General features: G+C 30.6%; 2 protein-coding genes across 4 annotated transcripts in view; one reads left to right on the forward strand and one right to left on the reverse strand.

Moving 5' to 3' along the window:
* LOC110992427 (fibroblast growth factor receptor homolog 1) overlaps positions 1-23,418 on the forward strand; it is a 57,992-nt gene that overhangs the window by 23,316 nt on the left and 11,258 nt on the right. For both annotated transcript variants that reach the window (XM_022258246.2, XM_022258245.2), the window contains exons 2-4: positions 305-452; positions 22,266-22,422; positions 23,136-23,260. In XM_022258246.2, coding sequence (XP_022113938.2) covers positions 350-452; positions 22,266-22,422; positions 23,136-23,260 — 385 coding nt within the window. In that variant the 5' untranslated portion in view covers positions 305-349. The remainder of the gene's footprint in view (positions 1-304; positions 453-22,265; positions 22,423-23,135; positions 23,261-23,418) is intronic.
* Positions 18,104-19,314, reverse strand: LOC110992428 (biogenesis of lysosome-related organelles complex 1 subunit 2). Of its 2 annotated transcripts, none has more exons than XM_022258247.2 (5): positions 19,149-19,314; positions 18,810-18,922; positions 18,612-18,745; positions 18,411-18,522; positions 18,104-18,264 (listed from the first exon to the last, which is right to left on the reverse strand). In XM_022258247.2, exons 2-5 carry the CDS (start codon positions 18,856-18,858, stop codon positions 18,119-18,121), a joined length of 441 nt encoding a protein of 146 aa, XP_022113939.1. In that variant the 5' UTR covers positions 18,859-18,922; positions 19,149-19,314; the 3' UTR covers positions 18,104-18,118. The 2 variants fall into 2 exon arrangements, with proteins under 2 accessions (XP_022113939.1, XP_022113940.1); XM_022258248.1 differs by lacking the exon at positions 19,149-19,314 and adding an exon at positions 19,106-19,131.

Here is a 23,418-nt window from a genome sequence, read left to right on the forward strand (position 1 = left end):
CCTACTGTTTTGCAACATACTCGAACTTATAAAAGCGTGTTTTGGTAGTATAATATGATAACAACTAGTTACCTGTATTTTACCGTTTTATACTAATTATATAACCATATACGTATTATCTAAAATGTATGTACATGTTTTGCTTTTCGACGCATATAACTTGCAACCGCAAATCTAAATACACTTTCGAGTTTCGTTCAAGCTGAGACGGAAAGCGCAAATATGCTAGGAACTTAATCAAAAATAGCCCTTTAAAGCACGGTAAAAGGAAAAAGGATTCAAATAGTTTACTTCATTGTTTCAGAGGCTAATGGATCCCAACAAGACGAGTTGAGCTTCTAAGTGAAACATGAAGCGCACCGCCATTGCGTTTTGGCGCGAACTGCCAATCGCTGTCACATTTGCCTTTGTGACTTTGGTATGCGCCGTTTCAGCCAGAGATATTGTATTAGGTAAGTCTTTGTTTTTTTTTTGATTTTATGGCAATACATAGTTATTATTTTATGCCAGTTTGCGAGAAAAAATAAAGAAACACATCAAAAGGAAATAAAGGGATAAGCTAGTTGAAACTGGCATAAAGTTATAACTATTGCCATTATATATAAAAAAAGGATAAGCGAGTCAAAAAAAAGTTTTTTTGTTATTTTTTTAACCTACTTCAGTCAGAAAAAAATACTGGCCGCATATTTTTTTTCCTCTCAGACTACAGGACTTGTAACTTTCTAATTAAATAAAAATTCTAAAACTTTAATAGGGTGTTTTTAAATTTTATAAATATTATAATGTAAATAGTATGCGTTCCTAAAATCAATTAAATAATAATAAATACACATTATACTTCACCGGATATGGATGGCATGACATTGGAAGTACTAAATCAAACTTTAATATCTTGTTGCCAATTTTAAAATCGCATATAATATAACAAAAAAAAAACTTTAGCTATTGTCAGCTAAACCGGACACCGATTGAATTTGTATTATAACAAAATTAAATATTCCTATAACATCCGTCTGACATATTAACGAAAATCTTCTGCAATACGTTCGGAATTTAAAATTTTCAAACGTCATCCGCATACAAATGTCAAAATCCATTTTTGATGGTGAGCGTGTCTCTGATTTTACTGATATTAAATTGCATAATAATATTTATGTAAATGCAATTGTATGCAAAGTGCAACTTTCTTGACTTCTGCGGCAGTTGTAAATAATGTTTTATGACGGAGTCGTGACGGGTAAAATAAATGTCTACATTGTTACTTTACTTTAATTTTAGTTATTCGAATATTTGAATTATTAAATAATATTGCGTGTAAAATATTCAATTTTCAAAAGTAATGACCATAGACTCGATCATAAATCTGTGCAACGGAAAAAGTAATTACTTCACGGATTTAAATCGATTGTCGACAAATTCACCCTCTCATTTGGTCCTCATTAGGGCCCGGATGCATAGACAATTATTTTAATGACCAGTTAAACTTGACCTGTCCTTTCCTTTACAACATATTCCTATTTCGGAGGGTGGGGATCTTCTCTGATTGGTCATCACCGGACGTCATATGTAATCCTCGTTTGGACCAATCCGCTTCGTTTATGTTAATCTTCTTGGCAGTGTATTACTAGATATTAAAATATCTTAGATGCCGCCTACTTGGCCTAGGAAGGGCCATTTCAATATTAACATTCATTCGCTGACATTAATAACATTAATTTACCATGATAACTCAATAAAATATGTTGTCTGTACCTACATATTTCATATGCTATCCTGATGTATAACTATGTGTTGAATTTATAGTGAAAAACAATTTGAAATGTTTTTTTTATAATATATTTTATTACTTTAAATGTTACATTATTCTTGTGTAATATTTTAAGTAACTAAAAAATATTATATAATTATATAAAATCTATCTATATATCTCAGTGTAATCTTATTCTTGGAGCGTACAAATCATAAGACCAGTTCAAAACTATTTTAAATTCATCTCTAGTCCCTCTCTGCTTGTGGGGTATAATTTTATTTTCATTTTATTGCTCAATACTGTCACTTTTACGAGAGCTCGACAAATACACACTATCTCGACAAACATTTGCATTGATGATTCTGCATGTGTTTGTTCGTTATAACATCCTAAACAAATATGCGATAAAATATTGAGGACTTTTTGCGAAATCGTAAATAGCTTAAGAGATCTTATATCTATTGATATTATTATGTGCTTATAAAAAATTTAATATCTGACAAATCTTCATATTAATCAAAGAAAATTTCAAAATTCAATACGTCGAAAGACCAAGTAGCCATGATGATCGCCACCTTTAAAAAAATACATGTATAAGAAGATTTAATAATGAATTATTGGATCTTACTTCTATGTGTGCATTTAACAATTGACATACAGAGTTCGCTCTGTCTTCTTTTTGGATAACTCTCTGACCCGAATATCGATCATGGGACACAGGCTAAACACCTATTTATTTATCTATAAAATACGTGATCAATAAATTTGATGCAGTCTGATCACCATTGGCTATAAAAGATTTTAACACAATTATTAATATTATCTATTTTTTTAAAAACTTAGAAATATATAGTTACAGGTTATTTGTAAATGATTATAATACATTTAATAAATTACGAAGTCAGTATCTTTGGTATTATCTTGGATTAAATATAAATCATGATCATTCAGTCAGTCAGAGACAATAGACAATTTAATTTGTGCTTAAATATCGAATAAATTTAGTCTTAAAGGTAATTTCTATTCAAAACAGAGTAGCCATATCCTAAGATAACATCGATTTAAGTAAATGTCCATGTTTATATTACTTTAGGTAATATTAAACATTTTATAAACTTTAGATAGAATCGTGAGTTATTTGTATATATATTAACATAAACAAGATGTTTTTTTTTCATTTAAATTACAAACATAATTAAAACGCGCCAGATTTTATGAAATCTAAATTTCCATAGCCAACATTTTATCACGTAAAATTTAAATAAAGAACACCACCAAGAATTTATCTACACATTGTTACCTTACACAGATAAATTACACCACGCTTCGAAAAATTTTTTGTCAGCCAGTGTGCAAAACAGAGCGCATACGAATGAGGTTTTACTTAGGGGATGTATTCACGACTGGATCATCACGACCTTCCCAATTGCACATGCAAACTACGTACAGATTCCAGATATGATGTATTCTCTTAGGATGCCACGTCCGCCTCTGTCCCAGGACTCGTAAAGAACACCGACTTCCGTCGATACCAACTATTGGTATTCAATTGTGTCTATGTTAATATCATAGATTTACTTTGAAATCATTTTTAATTCAACTGGAATAAGTTTATTTAATAGAATATTTTAATCATAATTATTCTAATAATGGGAAATAAAAAACTTTTACTTTTTTTAATAAAAATATACAATAAATTTAACAGTATTAGGTCGTAACAATAAACTTAATGTCATTACCATACCATTATTAACTCAGTTGCATATGTCAACACTGTTAAACGAGCGGTAAATGTCAAATTTTTATTGCCAATCCTTTCTCAGCCAATTAGCCTACCGCAGTCTATTGTTCTTAGAACAACCTATAAAAGTGTAGTTTTGAGTTTTACAACTTTTTTTACATTTGCATCTGCAATTGAATTATTCTTCGTCTAAAAATACATTAAATCTCTGACTAATTATGAACATAAGTTTTATTTAACTTTATGTAGGTTAATTTATATTAACTTAATTTATTTTATGTGGAGTTTCGTAAAGTAATAACCGGGACGTTTCCATTATATTTAACAGCATAATTATTATTTTTTACTGAAACAAGCAATTTGAAATAAATAAAATATATTATTCCAGGACTGTAGTTAACCAGTAACCGACTAAATAAAAGGGTGTTAAAAGATCGTTAAAATTTTATAGTTAAGAAAAATAAATAGCGCGCTCAATCTAAGAGTCATACAATAAAATGTTTATAACTGAGAAAATAGTCTCGGCCACTGTTCTTACGCAATGTCTTTAAAGAAATCCCTAACTTCTTAAAACTAATATATTGATATTCATCTTTTTCCCCCTAAAAAACATGTTAAGAAGTACTTGAAGAAGCGGAAAGAGAGCGGATTTTGTTTAAGTAGTAATTTTAAATTCTAAGTATTATTTGTTGTTTCAAATGTTTAATTTCTTTAGTTTTTTTTAGATGTTTTTAATGTGTCTATTAATGTACTTGCTTGTTTTCTGGTTCATATACATATATTATTTATTTATATTTAGCTTATATAGACGTTAGATTACTTATAATGAAATAAATAATATACCTACTCTTATAACACCCTAAGCTGACGTATACTTGTATACTTCTAAGTACTACTAAGTATACCTAAGTATACTTGGTTATTTATGAATAAAGTTATGTGAGTTGAGTATGACCAATGTCTTATTTACTTCTCTTTTTAGTACATAGGTGACGACAATGTCTTAAGATGTAATTAATAACATTTAATAGCAATATATCAAATCACAAATAATTTTATGAATGTCCTTGTATTTGCCATAAATAAGTTTTCTCTGATTTACATAAACGTGAACCATACGAATATGACTCTTACGCACCTGAAATAAAGTATCATCTTCCGTGAATATGTATGACAAATTAAAGATTTATTTTCAAGTGTACTTCAGGATTAAATAAGCAATTAGTCAATAAAGCTTGTTTGGGAGATGCGACTGCGCAAGATTAATGTGTCCAATGCCAGCAATAATGAATTATTGTAGTACTTGCATTATTAAAAATGATGTATAGTGCAGAAAATGAGAATAACGAAGAAGATTTTTTCATTATTTCGTGTATAACTTATGGCATTCAAATTTTGATATTCTGATTATGTGCGACGAAAATGAATTGTATTTATTTCTTTAAATGTTGACGGTTACCTGAGTTATTTCGCTTCTTTTATTCTTAGCCTATAATTTAATTCATAATCGTGTTTTAAGAAAAAATAGCGCTGTAACCTATTGAGGTCTGGACCTCCGATTTCTGTATCCGTTTCATGATCATTTGTCAATCAAATAGGCAAGTAGGTGATCAGCCTCCTGTGCCTGACACACGCCAACGACATAGTATTAAATGCACACATAGAAAGAAACTCAATTGGTGCAAAGCCGGCATCGTACCTACGACCTCAGGGATGAGAATCGCACACTCAAGTTAGGCCAGCACTCTCTTTCTCAGTCAGTTATTAAAATATTAAACGCTTAACGTTATAACGTTAGTCGAAAGTCAAAAGTTTAAATGTAAAAATGAAATCAATGTGTCAATAAGATCAAATAGTAACTTTAAATGTAGCTTTGCCATTTTTAGAACAGTGTAAATATCACCACCACCTGTTCATATTAAAGCACCTGCCAATATGTCATTTTATGCACGTCGACACATGGAATATATTTAGTTTGTCAATAAATAACATCCTTGCACGCCATTTAAGAGTATACACATATCATTCTCAGACCCTGTCTTACATGATTAGTGCCGATTCCTTACATGACATTACGTCATCAAACGAAGAAGTCAATATAAAAAAATTAGTAAATTAGAGAGAAAGTCTAGAGAGAATAAAATATATATTTTTATGTAGGTACGTTAAGACGGAGGCATTGATTTGTTTTGTTCCCTTACCTTTATCTTATTCGGGTGAAAATAAAAAAAATAGATAACTTATATGAAAGCTATGTTCATTCATATTGATGTTTAATTTGAATATAATATCCGACCTTACTTGTGGTTAGACTTCTCGAGTGGATTTTGCTGCGCCAAGTTGAAGCATCACGCATAAATCAGATAGATGTTACACGTCAGCACATAATAATGTGCTTTCAACCGTCAAATTACTTGTAAAATATGGCAAAGTATATTTAACTTAGGAAAATGTGTGACGAAGTACGTCAGGTGACTTAATATATTAGATCCTTGCACTTCTGCTTTATTAACTTGCATTGAGTGATCAACAACCGTAGCTAATGTTGTGATTGAAATGTAAAATTGTATTGACTGATTTAAATTATTTTTTAGCAGGACGTTCTAAATATGATCTGATAATAATTTAATTATGCATTTCTGAAATAATTTATATGTATTAACTAAACGATGGCCCTTAACGAACTAAGAAACTTTTCATTCTTATTTGTTACTATGTTTACTAGTTTTTTTTTATTTTGACAAAATGTATTTTATAACTTTTTACTGTAACTTAGCAAACTTTTCTCCTAATTCCTAGTTATTAAAAAAACTTTACCGTCCAATGTTTTAGCTGCACTCTCAACTATGGACTAAGGAAAATTATTAGATAAAAAAATTGTTATTAGTCAAAGGAGAAGAATTATATGATAATTACTGGACAAAAACGAAGTCGCCCTCGATAAATATTAGCTAGTTAAAGTTCATTGCCTCGAGCTATATTTGTGATAGTAAATTGGCATTTTCTTTGCATTCTCCTCGATCTTGAAATGCTTCAGTGACTCACTCTTTCATAAACGAATGTATAGAAGTAGTCAAAGGACATTTGGCAGTGCGTATCACAGTATATTACAATTAAATAATAATGATTAATCTGTTCTAAAAGATGACTAACATGATGTTATATGGCACAGATTTTATCAATAAATTGACTATTTATTTATTTAAATAAGAAAAAACTAAAGAAAAAAGCTATACAAACATGTAAATAAAATACAACAACAGAATTTATTACGATATAATTTTACAAGTACACATTATATGTATTAAACGTAGTATTCATCGTTACCAAATTTAAACTAAAGTGTGGTTAACGCAGATGATCCCCAAGTATGTATTTTCCTTTTAAAATCGCTTCAAAGAATACATCTGGTGTAAATGGTTAGCCTAAAGACCATTAGCAATGGGCCGAAACTTCGTGTCAACGTTGTCCAACGCTTTTGATAAATGTTGGTAGTTTTTGCAAGTCGCAAACCTAATTTCAGTACTCTTGCGAACCACGTCCGCCTTTATGAAGTACGGACAGGGTTACCAGCTGCAAATAAGTATTTTTGTTTTTAAATATGGTAGTTTCAAATATTGTTGAACACATTTTTAAAATAGGTTTTACATCAATGGTATGGCAGCATAGCTCCTGAGGCACACAAGACTGAAAGGTTTGATCGGAATAATTTGAATGATTCACTTATTAAAGTTTCTACGATTTCTGAATATGAAGGAAGATGCAATCTGCGGCCAAGACCCGTAGGGCGGCGCCTACTGGATTTTTATTACTGGTACAATATGAGAAGAGACTTTCTCGCGGCTGTAAGTTCTAACATCTTATTCCTTAGGCGTGATAACCCTACACATTTATTGCAGTTTTTGAAGGCACATGGTGTCTCATTCATTTTCAAGTCTGTTGCTATTCTAGGAATATTCATATCGTGAAGTATTTTCGGCGCAGGTGACCAGATGTATACTGACTTGATTTTCTTTTGCAAATCTTATTTGTCTTTGAGCATCTGTCTGGATTTATGGCTGGTTATTTAAAGCTTTAAGTGAACTCAGTCTAATTAGCTCATATTCTTAAGTATCGTGATTTTAACGTCGTGAAGTTAAAATGCGCCGTTTAATGTTTATTGTTACCTTTTTTGATTATAATATACAATTTGAAATTTATATATATTTATATATAGGTCTTGGCCTCAGATTTCTGTATCCCTTTCAAGATAATTTGTTTATCAAATAGGCAAGTAGGTGATCAACTGATCAGCCTCCTGTGCTTGACACACTCCGTCGAAGATTTATGTTTAAGAAATGCCGATATCCTCACGATTCGAGTGAATGTTAAATGCGCACATAGAAAGAAAGTTCATATAAGTAGTATTTGATTATAATCACTTAGGGACAAAGTTTTAGTTACATTATCTACTCTTATCTTATGATATGCATTACCCACTGATTACTTTTCGCAAAGTTAATAGTCGCGGTGTTTCAAAGAAACGCTGTTTGTATCACAATTTTCTCACAAACATGTGTGGATAGAACAGGAATGCTATGCAGTTGTTTATTATTAATTTTATTACGGACGTTAAAACAGACTGCGAATCAGGAAGTAGTATCTATACTATCTATAACTAGATGTAAATAAGGTTTCGTTATAGATAGTATAAAACACATTTGTATTATCATAAGAAACCCTACATATTAATTTATTTAAATCACAAAAATATAATAAGAATAAGTAACGATATTTTTGTGCTTGCACGAGATACTAAAAGAAATAAGTAAATCTGAATGTGATCCATTCATTTCTATAACCTTATTTAGCAGAGATTTATTGGGTTGTAGTTTTTGTCGTCTTTATTTATGTTTTAAAAACCGAAGCGTCAAGTTTCAAAAAAAATTGCACAAAAAGTTTTAAAACGTTTCAAGTCAATGTCAAAGGTGAACGTTTTTTTCAAGATAAGGTAAATATCTGGATTATACCGAATTTGATAAAATATAGTTTTTGTGTGTGTTAATCTGAATGCCGTTTTAAACGCAGATTTACCACAAACCTTTAGTTTAAATGTAGCTACATAAAATTAACTTCTGTTTAAAAAACATTGTCTAAGATCAATGAGATTAGAATTCGATAATATTTGGTAAAAACTTTAAAAGTAAACCTATGTAATGAACATGATGACTTGTATGACAAAAAGTTTTTAAAATGATTCTGAACATAAATATTAATGAATTATTGAACGATAAAATCTACATCGTTTATAACGCTTAATCCGGCAACAAAGATGGGAATTATACAATATTCTCCGCCATTTATAGACCAGTAATCGTGAAGTTTTAAGAAAAAGATTGTTCACTGTTTTCTCAAGAAAATGTTACGTATATCCGGAACTGTTTTTACAACAGATATCCGATGTCGTTGCTCGGATTACAGTAAAAACGTATAAATACCAGACGATTCACTTCTTGTTACAAGACAGTTAATAGACAATGCTTCAATAACTTTTGTTTACGAATTTCATACACAAAAATATCACAGTGAATTCTCAATAACAATGTAATCGGAGGCTTACATAAAGGCGTATAATAGGTACACGGGGGGTTAATAGTCACTTATAATTATTGTAATAATATCGATAAATAATATATTATTTAGTTCTGTTATGGTTACATGAATATATTAAAAATTATAATCCATTCCAAAGAATTCTACCCGTATCACCTCCACTTTCCTCAACGTCCGTGCTTGTGGAACTAGTATTTTTTAAAGCAGTCTTTGCTGCGCACCACCTCTATGTGAAGCCAACTGAGCATAGCAGTATTTCTGAATCAATCCTTTGGCAATGAGTGTCTGTGGACAACGGTGAGTCTAATTGCCCCTTCTAATATTCTATAAAAATATCTATAATTATTTCCCTTGAATCTATATAGAACTTCAAAAACCCCATGTCCTGTCATTTGATGTAAGGGTAGAGCTTCTTTAAACGTCAAAATGACACGACTTTAGCTTTATATTATGTAATTCTTCTTCTATATAACGACAGTTCTCTTATAGCACAAACCGTCAGTGTCGCTATATAAAAACATGTTTAAAATTTAGATTACACCAACCATTACGAAATCAATTACTAGATAATGCTTTACTTGTGGTTGTGCTAAATTTTAGAAATGTTAAAGCATATTAAACTCTATTGTAATAATATAAAGTTGAAATTGATGAAGTAATAATATTACAGTGCAATTTAAAAGGATTCTATTGCACCATGACGCGCAAATAATCGCATAATAACTTTGAATATGTTCCGTATTTTTTACCTGTCTGCAACAACTAACTGTTATTTAAGGTCGTCGAATTTATACGGGGTATTTTGGCGTTTTAACTAAGCCATAGTCCGATTATAAGTTAAGAACATCTATCACTTTAAAAAATTCAATACTTAAATTTTCTCTGAATAACTGCTTCGTTTAAAAGGCTTCTGTCAAAAAGAATCAGTAAAAACAGAAATGTGTTAATTTTTCTAGGGCTACTTTTCAATAAACTAGTCTTTCTCTCATAAACAATATTAATATTTGTTCTAAGTTTCTTTTAATACCAATTTCCTATTAGCCTTATCGAAGAAATATTCAAAGAAAACCCCTACATTAGTGTGTACCTTTAACTCTATTTTAGTTATCACCCCAACTCGGTTCAAGGGCGCTGCTATATACTTCGTGGCTAAATGTTTTCTTTTGAGCTATTAAATACTATATTTAGATTTGTTTAGAAACTGTTATTGTGTGGTTTTCAGCGAATGCCTTTGTTGCTATAGTTTTCTTACTAGCTACCACAGCTTCCCTTGCTATTAAACTGGAATTGTGGCATAATTTAAAGGTCTGGTTCAGGGATTGATTCTAATATTGAGCCTTTGATTATTATTATTTTTATATATATTGAGGCTTTATTGCTGGCACGCAGTCTAATATACATGACATGTGCCAGTTTTGGTGATCATCGTGACACATTGGCTTATTCATAGTCCATTATTTTCTTCATATCGTCTGCTTATCTCTTTCTTTATCTACCTCTTTTCCTATTTTCAGTGTTCTCGATGATAGATTGAATTTAGTGGCGATATAAAGTATCTTATGTTCGATTACCGGGAGTGCCAATATATTTAATTAATTATAACCGTTATGACGTTAGTGAAAATTAATCTTCAATTTCTTAATAAAATAGAAAATTGATATTTTTTTATTTTAATCGTTAGATTATTTACTGTCTTACCATTTGTTAAATGTGTTTAGTTCATATATATCTCCCTTTTTATATTGCAGAGTGTGAAATTAATTCTTAAGTTAAAATGCTAACATCGTTCAGTGCAGTAATACATGCAATTAGTAATACACACAATAATAATTGTTTACTTAACTCTACAAAACGCTTTTGTCCTGTTTATTCTTCAACGTTGAACACTTAAGTGGCGCCTGGAGTCACGGTTAAATGCTGTATTATGTCTATACTATAATGGAAAATAAAAAAAGTAATGAGTTATATAATTTTAGATTTTTTCATTTATTTGGCAGTCATTTAGTATCTTTCTATCTTTCTATCTTTCTCTAATTAGGGTTAGCTTTAACTTAGAAATAAACTGAAAACGATTTATCGCGTCTTTATGAGTCCTTCATCATCATATTATATGAATAATAAAGCTAGCGTAGGAATCAATTTATCTTTGACCATAAAAGAATTTTGTTGAAATTAAAAACTACTCTCTTCACTAAAGCAAGATGAGATTTAATTAACAAATCCTCATTACCTTATGAGTAATGCCATCTATTTGAACGACGCCGGGTGACTAAGACTAGTCTTGTTTTTCGTCTGGGAACCGTCTCGTGAGACAAGGTCAGTGAATCATGGACAAAAATAATGTTTGCTTAGTGATTATGACAGTTTTATTGGGACACTGATTTTTATGTACTTAGGAACTTGATTTGCCATCTATAGAGAATAGAGTAAATAAGCGTAGAATCATCTATAGTCTGTGCTACCCTAATGCTATTATTATAAATCGGCATGTCAATTTATTTAATACGATGTATATCTATATATATCGTTTTTTTTTATGTATTCAGATTTTCATAATAACAGGATAATGAATGTAAATGTGAGTCATCCCCAAGACATTTGCGCGGGAGTACAGACGGAAATTCTTAATCTGTGCATTTGATATCATCTGCCACGTTCTACAGTCTACACTTTACACCATTTACACGCGTTTGTGTATATTAGCGTATTTGAAATGTTCCTTAAGAGTTGACAGTTCTATTATTTCCGATATGCTAGTTTTCATTCGACTTTTGTAGAAGTATCGAATCGAAGCTAACTGTATATTTTTTTTATTTTATGACTACTTATTATAGTAAACAACCATAGCTACCAATTTAATTTTTTGACAATGCTGCATACAACATAGGACACGTAAATAATTAATCCGACACAAAAGGTTTTAGATTGAACAAGCTCACCCTTAGCACGAACTATGTATAATTAAAAACGATCGCCATATTTGTTTTAAGCGCTGAAATGGCGAATTTCATAAAATAACTTAACCATGATGTATTATTTAATATAATAGTCAAAAACTGACATCGTATCCTAAATAAGTCAAGTCTGACAAAACTATCAAAAAGTTCATATAATTATGCACATCCTGGGTGCTGGTAATCTATCAATTTCTCTTATTAAATTACGGAGACAAATATTTTATACCAAAAAATAGTATTAGTAATCTAGTATGGAAGTAGCATGCATGTTAGACAACCACAGGCGGAGGGCTTGTCCTACTGACTTAAAAAGGTGTCATACTTATCATCACGTAAATCGTACCTCCAAATTTGACCGCCGAAGTGTAACTGTACTAACACGGGTTTGCATTCAACACATCACTTATAAGGGGCACATAACACGTCTTGCAAAGCAAGTATTGCTTATATGCATTGACCATAAATAATAGAACTGTCAATTATTCTTTACTAGGCGATGCGTTATGGTTCGTGGAAATCGCACAGGTTACAGTATAATATAGCTAAATATATAGTTTTTCAGTTTAAATTTGTTCGACGTCCTGGTGCTAGGCAGAAAAACTAGTCCTGTCCTAGCTTATTTTTTCACCACACTATTGTAAATTTTCTGATTACAATGTTTATTATAATTATTACTTTTTTAGTTTTTAGTTCTTGTTAGTAGTTAGTATTTCTCGTATCTATTTTACCGTCAGATGGTGTTTCTTTTTTATTTTCCTATTCTAGGGTTGCACGGAAAAAGCTTGTTAGCGATATGATCGCCCGTTGCCCAATAATGTAGCCTTATGTAACGAAGTGTAAATAACTAAAATAAGACAAATGAAGCTACGTAATAGCTACTTGACGAATATTAAACTACCTTTAGCAATAGATTCATTTCTAAATAATTAGTTTTAAGTACCATTATCCGTTATTCCACATTCAACTGCAGTATGTAGCTCCGATATGTGTCAAACAAACAAACGTAAACATCTCATTGTTCCCCGTGACGCACACGCGCCAAAACCGGTTTGATTCTCGTGAATAATGACGTATAAACACGTATTAAAATTATTAATAGCTTTTCCTTGCATTTGGTTGTGATTCGATTATATTATCAAGTGAATTTACTATGTTCCTTATTAAATTAAAAGCTTAATTCGTTGCACAGTCTTTGTCTGTGCGGCTTCCGATGATGCTTAAGTAAGATTCAAAAACGAGACTGTATTGTGACGTACGCGAGTCATACTCTGAGGTACCCTGAATGTTAGACTAAGCTTGTAAGCCCTGTCTAAAATTCCGTTTAATAAAAACATGCAGTTTCCTTATTCATAAAAAAAATCTATTTATTTGAACTAAAGTAGTACGTCTCTCTCTGTCAAATTGTGTTTTCACTATGAGGAAAAGAGATTAATGGGTTCGTTGGTGAAATTAGGTTTTATTTTAGGGTTATTTTACAAATGCATTAATATCAACTATGAAGAATCTTTTACTTTATCTCGATAAACATCTGTTTACTATATTAAAGTATTGTGTCGTTCGTTTCGAAGTCTTATAATTATGGCCTGCAAGTCTATTTGCATATTGAATGTTAAGATTCTAGTGATTGTAAATTACATTCAGCTAAGTTTCTGTACAATGTAATTAAGTGAACTGAATCTATTTATTTGATTTAGATACATTCTCTATATCTATTTTAATAAAACGCATCGTTTGTTTCATTGTTTGTAACAGCAGATTTAATACTGCAGTCTAGTAATATTTCATACATTTCCTTTTTCTCATTATATTAAAATATTGATATGTAGCCGGAAACGGCATAGATTTTTAATTTACCCGGATAACCGGATACGTGGTCCGGTAATGACCCGGAAAGTGCCCGTAACTAATGCTTTCCTGACCGTTATTTGGGACAGCGACGGATAAATTAGTTTTTAGACTATTTATAATATATGTATCTGGAAAAAGCAACATTTCTTCTCTCGATTTGTGTATATGTTATTAAATTGAAGCTAAAACCTTTTTAATTGTAATTTGGCAAGTGTCATAATTACATTTATAAAATAGATGAATTCTTAGACCACAATATATTAGAGATTTCGCATGAATTCTGGGACTTAAAACCCTACATGTAAATTTATTCTTTGGTAATTAAAATTACTTTATTATATTTGCCTTGCCAAGATTTACTTATTAACAAACATGGTAACTAGCAACAAACTCGGTTAAGGAGCCTTCTTGTTCTAGTCCGGTAGATTTAGGTAACACCTAAATATACCGGACTATAACGAGAAGATATTAAAATTGTTAACATTATACTCAGTACGTCCGATCTTTACGTTACAAAGTCGTTCTATGAGTAACTCAGCCCACGTGTACTAACCCCAACAATTCTGTGAAATTGATTTCCCACAAATCAAACTAATTGAAACTGCGCGTGCGTCTAAATTTAAAACGATCCCAAAGTATAGACAAAAAGAAAGATATTTGAGCTAATTAGCAGTAATGTAGTTTTTGCTTGTTCGAAATATGATAATAATTTCTAATGGGAAGGGCATGGTTTAAATGATCCGTAGGTTCCTTTCTACGCCGGGACTTTATTTTCTTATATTGTTCAATAAACAAGAGGAATTCTAGTACCTAGTAAAGTATTTTAAATACCTAATCGTGATTGCTTTTTCCTACATTTTTCTATCGTAAATATTTGATCTCTGGGTATTGAAATGTCGAATTATGTAAAAAATTAATTTATGTTAGTGAAGTTTTAATAAGTGTTTCTATATTAAATTACTCCAGCAAATAAAATCGGTATTTTCTAGTTTAAATCGAAACATTGGACCTTTTGAGACTTCATATTTTAGAGGGATAAGTAGACATGGGTTATTTATATTCAACTACGAGTACATTTTAATCATTTAAAATTTCGAATACCGAAACGTAACCGAAATTCGAGGCGGAAACGGATGTGTCGTTGTCGCCTTTTTAATATTACCATTTGATTTTATATTCCGCTCGTCTCTTGGATAGTAGTGATTAAAAATAAATATTCTCTTTTCATCTCGACCGCTATGACTTCCCAAATATTTGGCTTTTGAAGTTTTTCCCACTTCCCACAAAACATATTTCATATGAGTGCTTTTTATTTATATTAAATTGAACTGACTTTTTAAATGGTTAGAAATGTTTTACGTTAAGGTTTTGAGTGAAATTTTAATAATAAATTTATTTTCAAAGAAACTATGAAGTATTACAAATTTTACCTGATTATTGCTTAAAAGTTAATATAATAGTGTGGAGCCTTTCTCCAAATGGAGGACCCTCCACCAGACTTACCAGTCTATGGCCCGAAGGATAAGGCTAAGGGCGAGAAGTTCTGTTCATATATCCATATCGATCACAATAACTATGTTAACGCGATTTTAAGGTGTGTCTGTGACTGTTTATTCAAAATGCTAGTTTGCCTCTTTGGCCATTAAAAAAACTCACTACTTATCTACATTTGGCACTCTATTTTATGTGACATTGAAAAATGAAGGGTTGTCCGCAATTACTCTTAGAGTCAATCATGTAATTAACCAACCCAATAGTTTTTTACTAAATTCCCCTCTAAAAAGTAGCGTGTAATTAGAAATAGCTCGTCCACAACTCAATATTAGTTATGACAGAAAATTACACCATCGCTCGCGCAGGAAACGAAGCTATTCCTAAATGTCATACGCCAAAACTGATTCTGTCATGTGACACCTCACAGGGGACATTATACGTAAGTGACATGTATTGCGTAGGGGATTGAATTTAAAATTGCGTGTATTTTTAATGAAGGGCGATAGAAAACTTGGTTTCAGCCGTATCCATTTTTGAAATGACATTGATATTTGACGCTTCAGTATAACTGTTTTAGTTTTCTCATAGTAATTACTGTTATTCTTTACGAACCCAACAATTCAGGACTATTTTTAGTAAGATGCAAATTGAGAGCCTACATTTTATTTCTAATCAATTTCGAAGCTATCGGAGTTTATTCGATAATAACGCGCTACAATGTTTTTACTAATGGGCGATGTGCAAAGCTATGTCGTATTGAATAAACATTTAAATAAGAAACGATTGTCGACAATTGACATAAAAGAGTCGATCTACAGCATCGTAATGTTCGTCAAGATAATTAATTACAGCATTGACATTCACTTAAACAAGGGTCAATCTTCAGGGTAATAACTTCCCATGACTACAGGAAAAGGTTATTCCATAACGAGAATTCTCCGATACTTGTTTAACTTGCAAATATTTTATAAATGATTATTTTTTAAAAGCAAACCTATTATTTTATTAAACACTCTTTATTAAATACTAATATGTAAATATTATATATTCCTTCGTAAATTTATGTACCAGAACTTGGGTCCTAATACATTTTGGGCATGGTTTTAACCGACAGATTCGATATGTCATTCGGTAGGCAGCGTATATAACTAGCTTATACAAAAGCAAATAAATATTATCTATTAAAACAAGAATCTTGTAAGCATTTACTAAATCCCTGATGGATATTTCTATAAATCTTTTAGATAGAATTTATAGATTATTTTCTTGTAAATTTGAGTTAACCTTATATCATGAATAGAGTGAGCTATAAATTATAATAAAAATTCCAGTTACGAATAAAATATTGCATAGAGTAGCGTCCCAATAAATCCTCATAGATTCCAAACATACCTTGTACAAAACAAGCTTCTATCAAAAAGCTTATAATATTATCGATGTATAGATAAATTACATTTAGTTTTAGACTTTAGTAGCGTTAATTTTCGATTAAATGAATATCTTACTATTTTTTATTAATTTCAATAAATTATTTTTTATTGTATGCTTGAATACATATTTTAGAGACTTTGTATGTAAATTAAACTGATTCGTAAATTCCTTAGAGAGTTCATTTTGTAAAATCTGCGAAAATTAACTATAGGGAGAGTAGGTAGTTTCCAAATACATTATATTTTATTAGTGAGAATAGTAAGTGTGAAAGTAGTATTTTACTAATATAATATATGATATACTTTGTCGTAGCTATAATTAATTCCCGTTAAATAAATCATTAAATACGCATCATTTAAGGTTATTTCTACCAGTAAAGGCGCAACAGGGTGCGAACTAGTTCCAAACACGCTAAATCTGGCCATGTTATACCAAAAACTAAATAAAACTTATATACTGTATGTTTCAGATTAAAAAAGGTTAAAACTTAAAACTAATATATTATAAACAGTTACAATGAGTATAATCAATTAATCACAAGAGCCTTTTATATATCCATTAAAATATTTCAAAAATGTATATTGGTATAAAAATATACATTACTCTTATTACCATTACGTAAAAACGTTCATACATTTACGATATTAAAAAACGCCCACGTTCTGGATCACGGCCAAGCAATCAAAACCCCATACAAATGTTGAATTACAAAAGATTCGTATTTCATACGTTTTATTATTTATATCCTTGTATATGATTCTAAATATAACTAGCCAATACCTTTAAAATTTAAATTGTAATAAAATAGTAGGCAAATTATAAGAGTTAGAATATTGGTTGTACTGTATATTTGAGCACACATCACCAAAAAGCTGTAGACCAATTTTTGTACGGCCGAGTCACTTTTGTTATTTGAACAGTAATTTATTGTAATAAATTATATTTTTTGACGCCTTACAGTTTTTTACTCTGACGCAGTTCCAATTTTTATGATTTATTTTCAGTTTGACATTAACAAGGTGACATCTATTAAATGGTGCAAGAAACATAATTTACTTTAAAAAGTGTGATCTAACAAATTATTGAGTGGGAGTAATGTTTTTGATTTGTTATACATAATATATTTTTAATATTGGTATTTGGACAGAAAACTGCATAAGTGTTTGCGGTCATAGATTTCACAAAGGTTTAAACTGTTGTAGTTGTGCAAAATAAAAAACTCTTATTCTATGTGCGTGTATTTTCAATTACATAATTTGCAAACTTCAGGTGAAATAAAAATGGTTGTAATTAAATTAAATTTATTTATTTACTCTTTTCACATAGCTCTTCAAATTGAGCCTTCAGCTGTTTGGTGTAACTGTCTAAGCGGTATGCATTTGCTTCAAATTGTGTTACCTGAGAATCAATGTCATCAATTTGCTGCAAAAGTGGTAAAATGCTAGTATCATCTGAAAATAAGTGTAAATGTAAATCCTGTACCAATAAAACAAATTTAAACACAGTATTTTAGGAGTTTAGAAACTTAATCCATAAAGAAAGGAATAAGGGTTTTGTTTGAAAGTCAGCTTTCTACTGTAAAACTAACATTACTTACACATTTTGTTGTATTCATTTAGAGTTTTTTCCAGGTTAACAGTAAGGTTTTTAAGATCAGCATACTTTGTTATAGCTAATCTGTTAATTTCCTCCAGAAGTATATAATGATCCTTAAATATTCATACCTATTATTCTCTTATTGCATATTATAAAATTAATCAAATTGTACTAAATGAATTAAACATTGTATTTTGTATACCTGTCCCGCTGCTACTTCACCTTGAAGGTAATCATTAGTCTTTTTAAACAATTGTGTAGCAAGTCGACTTATAATGGGATCATGAGGATCTAATACTTCAAAACTTGAGCAGCTTGGGGATACATGCAGGTTATCTGCAATAAATATGAAATTAGGGAATCTGATAAAATATTCGATTAAGAACAGGACAAAACCAACCTCGGTTCCTTTCCTCTGCTGACCATTTCTCACGATCTTCGTCAGACATTATATGTAATTTTAATGCAACACTCAGCTAAAGTGCTTACTCTTGCTATATATGATAGTGAAATCTGTAAAAGAAATTAATATATTACGATATTTCATAATATTTTAATACATAATATGTATAATGTATCGTTAATATATTAATAAACCAAAAGAATCCAATCTGTTGGTATAGGTATGTGAAACAATAAAAAAAACACTCAAGCATAGATACAATTGTTTAAATATTATTTAAAAGGTTAATTTACTTTTCATAATACGTAACATATTGATAAATATTTTCATATTTACCTTTAAAATTTATTCACGACCAAACTCGTCTCAAGTGTCAGTGGACACTGTCAGTTGTCACTTCTTGTAAATCAAATCCACAGCTTACACAGCTACTCGATTTGAATTACAGTGTTGTACGTTTGCGTTTCCCCAGCGTATAGGTAACAATACTAGGTACTTTAATTTAATCAGAAATGCACTAAAACCATTGACCAATGGCTAAGCCGGAGTGCGCGCACCGCACACTGACAAGTGACGAGTGAGATGGACTGCGAGACACTTTCATAAGTTATAATTTAATGACGTAAGGAGGTAGTATCGTATCGTACTCATATGATACTATTGAATTTAAAAACGCATGTATGTTCTAATTTCTTTTGACAGATTTTTGAAGTTATACTTCTTTTGGCGCGATGGAGCAAAATGATGAGAGTGAATTTTTACGATGCGCGCGTATACCGACACCTGAATTCGACATCGTAAAGATAAGTCTAGGTGGCATGAAAATCGATAACTATGTTCAAGTTGTATATTTTAGTCATTTTATATTTTGAACTCGTTACAGTTTCGTTACAGTACAATTAAACAGTGTGAATAAATAAATATTATTTTTGTGTTTTTAAATCAATTTCATATACGACGGTGATAGTATTTACTAATAATTTATTTATTTTAATAAAATAGATTTGATTAATTTTATTATTTATCGTTAATCACTACTGCTTTCAGTTATTTTTTTTTTTCAAAACGCGAAAGAAGCATAACTTCTAACGCGTGTACATAAGTACATACACTCTTTTTATTCATTTCTATTAATCGAGTTTAACTAAAATCTTGTGATATATTTTTAAAAACCTTAAGGAAAAAAGAAAATATAAAATACATAAAATCATCTGTAACAACTTGATCCAGAGCATGCGTGGTAATGTATTAAATGTTGGCGCCACATTACGTATTGTCAATTGAAAGTAGCAGAATTTCGCTATGCTAGCGGCTTTAAACGGGCTTATAAGTATATTGAATACTTTTTATTAGGTACATTATTTAGTAAAAATGTATAAAAACACTCTCATCTTATACATAATTTAAAACCTCGCGCATTTTTTGGTTTTAATTAAACTCGTGCTTTCTTCCCCTTTATACAACATATCACATAACAATAACACCAACTTGAACTTAATGTTATTTAAAATGTTGATTCAGAAATTAACAGGAATAAAAAAAAAGTTAATTTCTTAACTTTTTTTTTATTCGTCTTTCATTAATAATCTTAATAATTAATCTTAGACATATTCGTTCTCACGATACAAGTTGACGTATTGTTTTAACAAAAATGATTGAATCTTGAGAAAGTTTTTTTACTGTTCAAGGGCACAGGTCTGCATCTGCTGAGCATATGCACTCACTACGGCGACCTTTAACGTTCGCGAAAGAAAGAGTGATGAGCAAGAAATTGCTTATTTTTATCGATGTTTTAAAACTGGATCTTTTATAGAAAACATTTTTCCGGTCGCAATTTAAACAATTATTGAAGTTAATTTTACTATTCTTACCCGAGTTATTTACTTTCATATACCTTTCTATTATTACGTTACTATTATTAACGAATATAATTTGGCAGATAACTAATTTATATTCGTTTAGTTAGTAACTAACATATTATTCACCCGAAAATTGGCAATGAATATCTCAATTCAAAATATTTACCAGATTTATGCGGTACAACGAACTTGGGAAAGGTCGCGAAAGTCATATCCAGTAAGTGAATTCATCGATGTCGACAGAACAAAGCACATCACTGTTCGAAGGCAATATTTCACAGGCCACAAATCTGGACGCCCATTAATGTTTCAACCAAACCCACTCTCAAAACAAAGAAATGCAACATTGTCCCTACAATTGGTGTCGTAAAATGAATGTCCTTTTATATTTTTAGGACTTTACATTTTAGTACTCTTTAAAATACAAATAGTTATGGTCTATAATGCTGTTAGATCTTTATGAATAGTTTAATTAATTAATAGTATCTATTTAATTTTTTTTAATGTATATGAACAAAAATCCAAATTACTTATCATGGTCATAGCATACCCGCACTTCAAAATATGTCTAGTGTGTCTACAGTGTCTAGGTGCCTTTAGCCTGTCATAAAATCTAAGTTTTCTTATTATCTTTGTAGATTAACGTACGATTTAATAACTACGACATTTAATGTCCGCTTTAACAACTGATTTAAGGAATAGGTCAGTAATTTTTTTTAACCTTAGGTTAATGTAAGTATGGCTGTAATCGTCAAAAGTATCGTAATTTGGGGCAAGTGATGAAGCGTTCTTCACTTCATTGTTACAATTAATGATGATGAATTATAATGATGTGAAATCCTTTTTATTTGCTTTAAAATTTTAGTGTTATTATACTTAACTTGATTGCCCATAAAACACGAAAATATCGCGAAATTTAAAACGCTTAACTCGGAACGTGATGGCTTAGGACGTTAAATTTTACAGTCCCATGTGCAACACGTATTTGTGTTTTATTTTAAAACCTTTATTTACCCACTTCTCAAAGTATCTTAGCAGCTTATCTGCTCTAGATATTATATAAATATGTTTGAAGAAAGTCTTGAAGTCCCAATGGTCAACAAATTATGTACCTAGTCAGGACACCATTCAGACTATACGTTTTTAGTTTATTTTTCATGGGCTGATACAACCCTAAGAGGTTATATGGAATTTATACGCATTATATATATTTGTTTTTTTATGATATATTATATTAATTTTCTTTATGAGTGTTCCTTGCTTTAAAAAATATAATATAAAAAGCAAAGATCAAATTATAATGGATGTGACTATGAATACTTACTTAGTACTTACCTATGGCTTAGGCTTACTATAAAAACACTACTATTAAAAGAGTACCGAGAGTTTTTTACTCTGTCTTCTTTACCGATGAGTAGGGATGCTAACTGGTTAGATTTTAATGACGTGGAATAAGGGCTACCATGATGATCTTATGTTCCAAATAAACGTATTTAAAATTTCAAATCAAACGTATTTCAAATTATATATTATATGTAAAACGGACAAAAAAGGAACAAATCGGCACGTATAATAAAATATTCTCCCTTTTCAGACGATGACTATACAGTAGTCGAAGCAACTACAAATGAGAGACTTCGACTAATTTGCGGGCTGAAGCCAAGAAATCAGATGCCAGCAGTTCGATGGTTCTTTGACGGTAAACCAATTGAAAATCAGGGAAAAAATCGGCTTATGCAGCAAAGGCAATGGTAGGTCAATAGTGTAATATATTCAGTGTGTACAAATTCTTAAAGGGCCGGCAACACACTTGCGTATATTTGGGTAGTGTGAGTGTCCATCCGTTTGCACCCATTTCAATAAAACGATCGATTTTTTACACTGAAAAAAGGACATACCTACTGATGTACAAAATTCATTAAAATGCAACATAAGAAAATGGCATGTATATGTAAAAACTAAACTTATTATTATTATCAATAGGAGTAGCAAATGATTGATGAGCGGTTTCTCAGAAACTTAGTTTCCAAAACAACCAATTGGCTACGAGACTCCCATATATCTAGTTTAATCAGCCAATTTATGATCGGTATTAGCTTCTGGGAATCGATGATATTAGACTAAATCGATCTGAATTACAATTTACATCAATATTTACGCATTTCTCTGGTAATGCTGCAAATACAAGCGATAAATCACGGCGAGCTGTGGTAGAGAAAACAAACTGTCGATCATGTTAATATTTTAAATCGATCACAACTTGAACAATATAGTATATGAACGAAAGCTTTTAATAATAATGCATTGCTTTTAACCTTCGCATATAGCTATAGCAATTATTTATAAAAATGAAAAAACTAAAAAATATAGGTAATAAATACTTACAACCAATGTGGAAATAAGTTACAAATACGAGAAGATATTTCATTATCTATAAGAAGTAATCCTCACTATGAAATTTCAGGTTAAGAATAAAAGGCTTTCGCGCAAAAGATGCTGGAGTATACGCTTGTCAAAATGAAGAAGACGAAAGTAAAGAAATGAGTGTTACAATTAAACATAAACCAGAAATCGATGCTGATATTGAAGGTTGGTCAGAAATAGTTCACTTATATATAATAGTTACGTATTTACGTACTAACTATCTTTATTATGAACGGAGCTAAGGGAACTTCTATATCATATTAAAATATTATTTATATACATATATACATAATGTTATATACATTAACAAAAACATGAATAAT

Source organism: Pieris rapae, chromosome 6 (genome assembly GCF_905147795.1).
Source record: "Pieris rapae chromosome 6, ilPieRapa1.1, whole genome shotgun sequence".
Taxonomy (NCBI): Eukaryota; Metazoa; Arthropoda; class Insecta; order Lepidoptera; family Pieridae; genus Pieris; species Pieris rapae.

Excerpts from the sequence above, each read along its gene's own strand:
- LOC110992428 (XM_022258247.2), bottom strand. The coding sequence starts at position 18,858 with ATGTCTGACGAAGATCGTGAGAAATGGTCAGCAGAGGAAAGGAACCGA. Across the intron at positions 18,523-18,611 it reads GTGAAGTAGCAGCGGGACAG|GATCATTATATACTTCTGGA; the intron begins GTATACAAAATA and ends TGAATATTTAAG. Across the intron at positions 18,265-18,410 it reads AAATGAATACAACAAAATGT|ATGATACTAGCATTTTACCA; the intron begins GTAAGTAATGTT and ends ACTTATTTTCAG.